The sequence below is a fragment of the Lolium perenne genome, chromosome 2 (assembly GCF_019359855.2).
Source record: "Lolium perenne isolate Kyuss_39 chromosome 2, Kyuss_2.0, whole genome shotgun sequence".
In the NCBI taxonomy this organism is placed as follows: Eukaryota; Viridiplantae; Streptophyta; class Magnoliopsida; order Poales; family Poaceae; genus Lolium; species Lolium perenne.
Window position 1 is genome coordinate 144,196,845 of NC_067245.2, and position 11,085 is coordinate 144,207,929.

An 11,085-nucleotide genomic window follows, 5' to 3' on the forward strand; every position below is an offset into this window, starting at 1 on the left:
CGATGCATCCAGCTGTACAGCTAGATCATGTTGTGGGAATGTGCTGTCATATTTTGTAGTATTTCATATCTTAGTTGTGCTGTATTATTTTGCAGATTCGTTGGTTAGTATTTCATATCTTAGGGCGTACATTGCTCTCGTGAGAACAGCAATTCCTGGCTGCCATGTGCAAAAGATTGGTAGAAATTGAAATCTCTGCTGATGTTTTAGCTCCTCTATAACACTGGTACGAACCTCGCAAGTAATGTATGAGTTTCCACCCCTCAAAAAAATGTCACCTTTAATGTACTAAAGGGGGGAGTCACACCACACAAACTTGTTTGAACAAGAAATCAATATCAGCATAGGCAGCCTCATGCAAACAATCACGGGAAAGAAAATTGCATTTAGCTTATTTATGTCACTAATAGCTTATCAGAAGGGAAAGATAACTGAATTTAGCTTGTTTGAACTAGAACAAGAGCAATCCACAGACTGAGCAGTAATCGAAAGCTCACATGACAAAACAACAAACCAGAAACTCAACATTGAACACAACAGAACAAACAGAGACCTTAACACATTCACTATTTATCTTCTACATGTAAGAACCCAGAATCCTAGGCATAATCAAACTCCCCAAGTCCGCTTGTTCAAAATGAATAGGTCTGGCTTCAAACCTGCACATGATAAGAACTTGAGTATACATGAAGTGGAAAAAGATCATGATTTAGCGAACTAGCAGAAATTATCTGTACCTGAAAGCTGTTCATTCTGAAAGAGGCTTCCGAACCACAAAGAAGTACATCGGGGTGAAGATCTCCTTCCTGTTAGTATTGCAGATATTAAAACTCACATATACAGAATTAAGCAGGAGGGGGCATAATAAAAGGAAAGGAAAGGGGGTGGTGAGGAGCTCCTAAAGTTGCAATACCATTGAAATTTTGTGCAATTATACTTTTTTATGGCAGAAATTTGGTTCAGAGATAAACTTACTTGCCACCTTCAACAAGACCATCCGCAGCCTTCTCTAAGAAATTAGAGACCCTCTGACTGCCTTCCGGAGCAAGACCGATGTATTCCAATGCCTTGACCTGAAACATATCACCAAGAGAATCTCAATCTCATGTTCATGGCTTCACGTGGACCAAGAATGACAAATCCACTTTGGCTATTATGGCTTGCTCCATTGGACAACAGAAGAAGATGGTCCATAAAGCTTTTAACTCTCCACTAGTTATCTGTATCTTTATACGGCTTAGGAGCTAAATTTGATTGAATTCTGTAGTCTACACAGTAAATTTTATGGACAGCAAATTCATCAAGTCTATCTGCAGTGTGATGTTTTCCATAAATGACATTGCCGTCCGAATATTGGGCTATACATATCAATTTTATCGAATATCAAAATATTGATGTATCAAATGCCAACAGTATAGCAACATTAAATTTGGTGAAAGTAAGTGTTCTTGCCAATACCAACGGAAAATGCCAAGCAACTAGAACTATATTTGTGTCCTTATACTAGTCAACAATCTAATTTTTCAGTTCCTACCGGCAGTGAAACTGAACGTTTCCTTATTTCTATATATGGTAAGAATTTAAAGCCACATGACAGAATTCTAATCACAAGGAGATTTGTCGACCAATAGTCCATATTAGTTGTCCCTTTAGAGAGAAAATACTAATTTGATTTGGTTGTGCAAAATTCAATGATAGCAAGAACAAGAGATGAAGTATTTATCGCCTCACCATATTGCGAGTAACTAGTCGTCCCACGGTAGTCAAACGGAAACTACTCAAGGAAAATCGACTAGGATCCAAGGGCAAGTACCAAGGCAATGGAGAATCTACAGCAAGATCCTTATCCCAAATAACCTTCATGAAGACAAAAAAATATTATATCAATTAGAGATTCCATGAAATTTCATGCAATTGAGAACAAACAAAACTTGCTTTGCACTAGGTAAATCCTAGAAACACATGATTAAAGAAAAAGAAGGAAAACACGAATGTCTTACCTCAAACCCAGCATCTTTAACAGCTTGAAGACATTGTTTAGTACTTCTGATATCTGGTAGACCATTACCAAGCTCAATTTCATCCTTGATCCTCTTGTGGGTTGCATTGTTTGCATCATAGTGATCTGTAATGCACCACTCATACACAGCAAAACACTGCCCAGGTTTTAATACACGGTAGATCTCCTTATAGCAGCCAACCTGTGCAACAAAAAGGTCAATTCACTTGTCTGCCAGAAGGTATTAAAAGAGATGAAAAATCCTAATACAGAAGAGACAGAGGTCATACCGGGTCAGGTGCATGGCATGTTGCCTCAATGGCATAAACAGCATCGAAAGTGTTATCGGAGAATGGCATATTCATGAAGTCTGCCTGCATTTCAGACAAATGTGTAGAAAAAGTACTGTCATTTAAACCTTTTGCATATTTCAATAATTACAGTACGCATCACTCTTTTAACATTTGTCTTCACCCTTATAGCTTAGTTCATTAAAAGGTTGGTTAATCACATGTTTATACGGCATTACGACTGTTCTAAAAGGTGAACGTCGAGGGGCAACTAGGTGCCATTGCATCACCCTCCTAGCTCTTTTTGAAACGGTCGGAAAAGCAATTGCAAGGATTTGTTTGACTACAAGAGGATAATTCGGGGATAGCAACACAGACGCTAAACACAATAAAATGAATGGTAAGCAAACAATACCTTGACAAAGTCACATGTTCCACTCAGTCCTGCCAATCGATTGAGCTCCTGAAAAATAGTATAGTTAATAGAAGAGTCGTGTGATAATGATATTTAAATATGCACATTTAGGTGAAGCTAAGCAATCACAGCCACCAGAAAAGTGAAATAAATCAAATATTTGAGTGCTGAACAACCTTTCCCCTAGTTATCTGATAGTCGTTGTTGTTTAATCCAGTAACTGAGGTCGAGCTGCAGATAACGGTAGCCAGATCAGTTGTTTCTAGCTGCATGTATAATGTAATGGCAATGAAACATGATAGTAGACACGTGTCTACCATACAGAGGGAGTTATACAACTCGCTTCGGTTACAACCAGAGAGCTATATTACATATATCTCCGTTCTAAAATAAAAGACTTCAGAAAGCATGAATTCAAACTTCTCTAACTTTAACAATTGATATATATAAAAGGATTACTGAGATTGGTTGGATGAAATAAGTTTCCAGTATTCGGAAAATCAGCCAGCTAACCAGTTAACTGGCCAATTTATCCCTGCTCGGAGGGTCACCAAGCAGCCGATAAACTGATAAATCAGCGATTAACTGATTAACTGTTTGATTAGCCTATTAATCCCCTACTTGCCAGCCAACCGAACAGCTACCAGTTAACTATTTCCTCAACAATGATAATGTCATTAGATTTGTCATGAAAAATATATATTTTTTAGCATTTTCCTAACATTTCATATAAAAATAATTCATATTTCAAAGTTGCACCTCGGAGACTGTTACCATTTCTGAAACATCCATGTATTTTGGAACAGAGATAGCATTCATATGGTCAAGTGGTTGCCCACCATGTTTTAACAGGAAGTAGATCAAGGCTGATACTAAAAAAGTTATACTGCTCTGCAATCTCAGTTTTCATCATACCCAAGAGAATAGCGCATTAGTAGCTGAAAAGGTAAATAGTAAATGAAGATTCCCTGCCTCCCCCAAATTATGTCACCACATGTTTACAGTTTTTAAATTAAAACATTGATCTCTTCAGATAAATTAATCATGCATATGAAAAAGTATGAAACCAAGTGCATCACAATCAATCTAAGATTAAGATCTGCTACTGTGTGAAGAAAAGGTCTAGACGTTATTGTATAATAGTTTGGTTTTTCACGATTTTTTGCAAGAGAATGAAGCAGGAATTAAACCTAAATCTGGCAATTTCTCTCAATGGTCCGCCTATTCCACAGCCAACGTCCAAAACCTACAGCAAGAAGTGAAGCAAGCATCAAAGTTAGTGTATGTTTCATTATCACGTTCTGATGTGGCTTAGTTTGCCATAGGTTATTTCATCTTCATATGAAAACTGACCTTCATCCCTGGTTTCAACTCAAGCTGAAGGGCCAGGAAGTGCTCGTGCCGTTTGATACTTTCCCTTAAAGATTCCCCACTCCACCTAACATCAAGGCACACGGGAATTACGCTAAGTCATACTTAGATTAATATTTTCATCTTTTTCTCAGAGTAAAAAAAATGGTATATTTTTTCTGGAAAATAGAAGATCAATTATTTGTTCATTCGGTAAGAGTCTTCACCTGTGAGCAAAGTGGAAGGATTCACCCCAGCCATACTCATAGAAGCTAGTAGAAAGATCATAGTACTTATTAACCTGATAAAGCATCAAAGTATCAGACTCTGAAATTCAAATCCTATAGTTGGCCACTATCATGGGCTATGGGTGATTCAGCATAGAAAATACATGTAAGAGTTCTCAACTCATAACGCTAAACATCTCGTTTTTTCCGAAGAAAAAAAAGTGGCACCATTCAACAACACATGCTTAGGATATTTAAGAAAAAAAATGATATGTAGCGACAAAGAATGTAAACAGCAGAACCTAGAAGCTGTGTCTCTATTTGCTACTTCAAGCATTATCAGAAATTCCTTATTGCAAGAGTAACGTTCTAGAGCTTCTAAAACATGTTTCGAAGAACATAGATCCTTTAGTGATTGATATCAGGTAAAACAGAGTTGCAAGCTAACAGTTTGGTTTATATATGGTGAAACTAACTACAGTATTATGTCTCTTTATGGATGAAGAATCATCGCAGTCTCGCAGGCATGAAATCTACAAAACTATTCCTCCAAAAGTACAAAAAGTGCTAAGCAGCGTATATGTTTGTCTCCCTCATAGGATAATTATTACCATATCAGTGTAGTTGAACTTCCTTGATTCCTCCTTCCCTCCGTAGTATCCATGATACTTCTCATACCTTGTGACAAAAATATATTCCAAATATATGAGTACAACAAGAACACAAAATTTACTGAAGAGAACGAAGATAAACTCTATCAGGAATGAAGATGTCACTATGTCATTAAAAAAATTACACACAACAGATTCTACAGTGTCAGTGCAAATGCGAAGCATGACTTCTTTTTTAAAAAAAAATGGGGTAGGAGCTCCGCCTTTTCATTGATTAAGGAGTAAGCAGGGGTGGGTGAGGCCAAAAAGACAACTCATAACATGAGAGAAACTTAACATTCTGATGGCCCCTTAGTACTGTGCACTTTTTTTCCAAAAGATAGTGTGCACATGTGAAAGGACCGGCTTAACATGACATGGTTGCAAGGTACAGTAGTAGGCAAAGGACCAGTTGGATGACTTGTAGTGTCACTCTAAGAGGGCAGATAGTGGTGCGGATGCATAGAGCTTCAGCTGCGCATTTAATCCACCAAAGTACTAATAAACATTGAATTTAAGCTAGGAACTTAAACACATCAATCATATGTTCAGAGCCGTTAACTCGGAAGAAAGGGGCAAAGAATTATCCATTTCCAGGTGCAGATCGCGATGGTTAACTAACAGCAGTTGTCATCTGGAGTAGGACATGCCACGTTTTTTGAGCACAGAACCACAACTGCAAATAAGAGTTTTTTTTCGAGAGTAGCAAATAAGAGTTTGAGGTACACACAGAAAAGATGCTTGGAAACGTAAATCTACAAGACAAATGGCGTGTGAGAAAATCTCATGGGGTCAGCTTCCCATGTCTTATTTTACTCCCAGACATAATGGATTGCTAGGGAATATACATTAAAAAAAAATCTAAGCTGCTGGATCACGCAACGGCAGTGTCCCTTTGTACACGTACTCATCGACCGCGGATTTGACTCCTTCCTTGTTGATCTTCCCGCCAAGGCCAGAAGCGAGATCCAGGGCTCCCGTCTTGGACATGGTGGCAACCTGGCGCGGTGCGTGGAGGTACACAGTCAGTTGAGCCCCAAAATAAAAGAAAAATAAATTCCGAGGTTCTCTGATAACAAAACTCGCCGCTGTGGACGGGAGATAAATAGGACGAGATCAAAGTGGGGTGGATTCTGGAGGAGAAAGAAGATCTGATAGGATTCGGACTGGATTGTTGGCAGCAAAGATAATTGTAGAGGCAAACGGAAAGCGATCCGAGCGAGATAGGGATTCCTTACCGGTGGGCGGTGGGAGGAGATCTCGACTCAATGCGAGCCCAGTATGGGAATGAGGAGGGCGGAGGTCCGAGAGAGAGTGGGAAGTGGAGGCGCAGGAAGGCGGGTGCGGCGATTTAAGAGAGAGGGAGAGATGGTGACTGACCTTGCCGTGGCAGAGGATTTGTGTGGAGAAGGGAGGAGCCGTTTGGCACTGGATTGATTGATTATACAAGAGGACAGGCTGTGCTCGAGAGATCAGGGCACAACTGGAATGTGATGGGTAGCCGGCTGCTGCTAGCCTGCTACTACTAGCAGACAGCTGACAGAGAAGAAGACAAACAAGGTTCCATTTGGATACCCTGTCATGCACCGGATGCCCTTGATCCAACCGTGACCGCCTGCCTCAAACAAACGTGGTAGGTTGATCGGATCAGCCAGATCTCATCCTTCACGTTAGATTAAGGGCATCTCCAATCTCCAGCGGCGCGACGCAAATGGTCGCTGAGCGACCCTTTTCGTCCGCCGTGACCGGAAATGCGTCTCGCACCACCTCCAGCGGGGCGATGCAAAGTGACCGGGTTGTCCGCGGAGACGCAAACCTGGCCCAAATATGCGCATAGGATGCGTCTCTGGCGTACGCTCGGCGGACGCGGAAAGTGTCCGCTCACGTCTGGCGGACGTTTTGTCTAGCCCGCCTGGCAGCGACCCTGCGTCGATGCGTCTTCTCCGCCAGTACTGGCACCGAGGCGTCGCTTCGGCAGTCTGCGGCCGCGTAAATGACGATGACTCGTGTGCCGCGCGGCTGTCGCCTACCTCTGCGCACGTAGTAATGGTGATGCCACGCGTGGCGCGGCCGTCGCCCTGCCTCCGACCTATATAAACAGGGGCGCGAGCATCTCATGTCCACCCCAAACCCTAGCCGCCGCTGCCGTAGCGCCGCTTCCGCTCAGCCTCCAGCAGATCCACCATGAGCAGCACTGGTAGCGGCCAGGCTACCGCGCCTCCACCTCCACCTTCACCTCCCACTCCACCTCCACCGGCCTCGAGCTCCGACGAGGAGTTCGACTCCGAAGACAGCACCGACCTCCTCCACCCGGTCAGGGACGCGGCGGCCCTGGCTGAAGCGGAGAAGGTGTTGGAGATATGTCCAAGAGGCAATAATAAAGTGGTTATTATAATATATCTTTGTGTTTATGATAAATGTTTGCATATCATGCTATAATTGTATTAACCGAAACATTGATACATGTGTGTTATGTAAACAACAAGGAGTCCCTAGTAAGCCTCTTGTATAACTAGCTTGTTGATTAATAGATGATCATAGTTTCATGATCATGAACATTGGATGTTATTAATAACAAGGTTATGTCATTGGATGAATGATATAATGGACACACACCCAAATAAGCGTAGCATAAGATCAAGTCATTAAGTTCAACTTGCTATAAGCTTTCGATACATAGTTACCTAAGTCATTCGACCATGAGATCATGTAAATCACTTACACCGGAAGGATGCTTTGATTACATCAAACGCCATTGCGTAAATGGGTGGTTATAAAGATGGGATTAAGTATTTGGAAGGTGTGAGTTGAGGAATATGGATCAAGAGTGGGATTTGTCCATCCCGATGACGGATAGATATACTCTGGGCCCTCTCGGTGGAATGTCGTCTGATTAGCTTGCAAGCATGTGACTGGGTCACAAGAGATGACATACCACAGCACGAGTAAAGAGTACTTGTCGGTAACGAGGTTGAACAAGGTATGGAGATACCGATGATCGAACCTCGGACAAGTAAAGTATCGCGTGACAAAGGGAATCGGTATCGTATGTAGATGGTTCAATCGATCACTAAGTTATCGTTGAATATGTGGGAGCCATTATGGATCTCCAGATCCCGCTATTGGTTATTGCTCGGAGAGGAGTCTCGACCATGGCTGCATAGTTCACGAACCGTAGGGTGACGCGCTTAAGGTTCGATGTCGCATAAGTAGATTCAGAATATGAGATGGAGTCCGAAGTTTTTGTTCGGAGTCTCTGATGGGATCCAGGACGTCACGAGGAGGTCTGGAATGGTCCGGAGAATAAGATTCATATATGGGAAGTCATTTTCCGGGGTTCAGGAAAAGTTCCGGTGTTTTGACCGGAGCTTCTAGAAGGTTCTAGAGGGCCACCAGTGGGCCCACCACCCAGGAGAGGCCACATAGGCGCCACATGGCATGGTGGGTCCTGCCCACTATGACATGTGGGCCCAGGCCAGCCTACCCCTAGAGATAAGATCTATCTCTTAATTTAAATGGTTTAAATTTAGAGATAAGATTTATCTCCTAAATTAAAGGGTTTAAATTTAGAGATAAGGGGGAAGACTTGGGGGAGAAGATCTCCCCCCTTCATGCGCCGGCCAAGGGGAGGGTGGGCCCTAGGGGAAACCCTGGCTGACCCCTCCACCTATATAAAGAGGGGAGGGGGTGGCCGGCCACCACACCCCATCATCCAACCCTGGCCGCCCCCCTCTCTACCTCCTCCATACGCTGCTCCGGCTTAGGCGAAGCCCTGCAGTTTTTCTTCTCCACCACCACCACCACGCCGTCGTGCTGCTCGGATTCCATGGAGATCTACCACACCTTCGCTGCCCGCTGGAACGGGGAGAGGACGGGCTTCATCGACACCGTACGCGCGACCGAGTACGAAAGTGCTGCCGGATTGCAGCACTGGGACGATCGTCTACACCAACAACGACATCTAATCTCGTAGGCTTTGGAATCTTCGAGGGTTAGTCTCACATTCATCTCGTTGCACCGATCTCATAGATTAGATCTTGGCTTTTCCATAGATTAGATCTTGGTTTTATTCGTCTTTGCGGTAGAAATTTTTTGTTTTCTATGCAACAAACCCATTAGTGGTATCAGAGCCGTGTCTATGTATAGATCTGTTGCACGAGTAGAACACAATGGTTTTGTGGGCGGTGATGTTTTTGTTGTTTTTAGTTAGTGTACTTTGCATCTTGCGGGATGGTGGGATGAAGCGGCCCGGGCTAACTTTACATGACCGCGTCTCATGAGACTTGCTCCACGCTTGACATGCAACTTGTATTGCATAAGTGGCTTTGCGGGTGTCTGTCTCTCCCACCATAGTGAAGATTCAATTTGCTCTTTCTATTGACAACACTAGTATCACCGTTGTGGTTCATGTTCGTAGGTAGATTGGATCTCACTCGAAAACCCTAAACCACGTAAAATATGCAAACCAAATTAGATGCGTCTAACTTGTTTTTGCAGGGTTTGGTGATGTGATATGGCCATGTGATGATGATTATATTTGATGTAGGAGATGTTCATTATTGTATTATGGCAACCGGCAGGAGCCTAATGGTTGTCTTTAATTTTTGTTAAAGACCTGCATGTCTAATCATCATGTAATAGCTTTATTTCAAGTAGTTGTTATAGTAGCTATAAGTGATGGACAACCATGAAGCGGCGCCACTGATCTTGACGCCATGCTGGTGATGATGGAGATCATGTCCGTGCTTTGGATATGGAGATCAACAGCACAAGAAGAAAGGCCATATCATATCACACATTATGAATTGCATGTGATGTTAATCCTTTATGCATCTTATTTTGCTTAGATCGCGACGGTAGCATTATAAGATGATCCCTCTCACTAAATATCAAGATAATAAAGTGTTCATCCTTAGTATGCACCGTTGCGAAGACTTGTTGTTTCGAAGCATCACGTGATGATCGGGTGTGATAGATTCTACATGTGCATACAACGGGTGCAAGCCAGATTTGCACACGCAGGTACTAAGGTTGCCTTGAAGAGTCTAGCATGTAAAGACATGGTCTCGGAACACGGGATACCGAAAGGTAGAGCATGAGTCATATGAATAATATGATGAACACTTTGAGTGTTCGCCTTTGAAGCTACATCTTTTCTCGTGAAGATCGGACTTGGTGTAGTGGATTTGGTTCGTGTGATCACTAAGACAATGCGAGGGATGTTGTTTTGAGTGAGAGTTCACCTAGTTAATTTAAGAATTAAAATTGAACTCATTTTATCATAAACTTAGTCTAAACTATTTGCAAATATGTTGTAGATCATGGCGGCCCCCTCCATTGGTTTTAACCAGTTCCTAGAGAAATAAAAACTTAAAAGCAATGGTAGCAACTTCACCGACTGGTTCCGTCATGTGAGGATTTTCCTCAATGGTGGAAATCTGCAGTATGTACTCGAAGCACCGCTAGGTTCCCCACCACCACCTGCAGTATCCGAGGATGTAAAGAATGTTTACGAGACTCGGGTTATACGGTACTCTCAAGTTCAATGTGCCATCCTGTGCAGCCTAGAGGCGGAGCTCCAAAAGCGTTTTGAGCACCACGACCCTTATGAGCTGGTCAATGAGTTGAAAACTATCTTTGAAACTCATGCGGCCGCGAAAAGCTATGAGGCCTCGAAACACTTCTTTGGCTGTATGATGGAAGAGGGCAGCTCCGTTAGTAAGCACGTGCTCGCTATGTCCGGGCATGCGAAGAAGCTCAGTGACTTGGGGATAGTGATTCCTAACCAGCTGGGTACATATTCATCGTGTCCTCCAATCACTGCCACCTAGTTACAAGAACTTCATGATGAACTACAACATGCAGAACATGAACAAAGAGTTACCTGAACTCTTCTCCATGCTGAAATCTGCTGAGGTTGAGATAAAGAAAGAGAACCAAGTGTTGATGGTCAACAAGACCACCGGTTTCAAGAAGCAGGGCAAGCCTAACAACAGGGGCAACTTCAAGAAGGGCGGCAAGAAAGCTGATGCGCCTCCTGAGAAGCCTAAGGCTAGCCCTAAGCTTGATACTGCGTGCTATTACTGCAAGGAGAAGGGGCACTGGAAGCGGAATTGCTCCAAATACTTGGCTGATCTGAAGAACGGCCTTGTCA

General features: G+C 42.9%; 1 protein-coding gene across 3 annotated transcripts; it reads right to left on the bottom strand.

Annotated features, from left to right (window-relative positions):
* Positions 1-365: 365 nt before the first annotated feature.
* Positions 366-6,458, bottom strand: LOC127323344 (cycloartenol-C-24-methyltransferase 1). Of its 3 annotated transcripts, none has more exons than XM_051351501.1 (14): positions 6,312-6,458; positions 5,839-5,930; positions 4,893-4,959; positions 4,282-4,355; positions 4,058-4,142; positions 3,895-3,950; positions 2,881-2,935; positions 2,705-2,752; positions 2,290-2,373; positions 2,001-2,201; positions 1,732-1,857; positions 976-1,073; positions 738-806; positions 366-659 (listed from the first exon to the last, which is right to left on the bottom strand). In XM_051351501.1, the coding sequence occupies exons 2-13, from the start codon at positions 5,919-5,921 to the stop codon at positions 749-751; spliced, it is 1,035 nt and encodes a 344-aa protein (XP_051207461.1). In that variant the 5' UTR covers positions 5,922-5,930; positions 6,312-6,458; the 3' UTR covers positions 366-659; positions 738-748. The 3 variants fall into 3 exon arrangements, with proteins under 3 accessions (XP_051207461.1, XP_071682368.1, XP_051207460.1); XM_071826267.1 differs by lacking the exon at positions 6,312-6,458 and adding an exon at positions 6,177-6,305; XM_051351500.2 differs by lacking the exon at positions 6,312-6,458 and adding an exon at positions 6,170-6,305.
* Between the last annotated feature and the right edge of the window lie 4,627 nt (positions 6,459-11,085).

What these genes read in the sequence shown, in the direction of transcription:
- LOC127323344 (XM_051351501.1), bottom strand. Translation starts at nt 5,921, where the DNA reads ATGTCCAAGACGGGAGCCCTGGATCTCGCTTCTGGCCTTGGCGGGAAG. An exon ending in TCCTTCCACTTTGCTCACAG is followed by an intron (nt 4,143 to 4,281) that starts GTGAAGACTCTT and finishes CCTTGATGTTAG; the next exon opens with GTGGAGTGGGGAATCTTTAA. An exon ending in GGTCTTGTTGAAGGTGGCAA is followed by an intron (nt 807 to 975) that starts GTAAGTTTATCT and finishes CAATACTAACAG; the next exon opens with GAAGGAGATCTTCACCCCGA.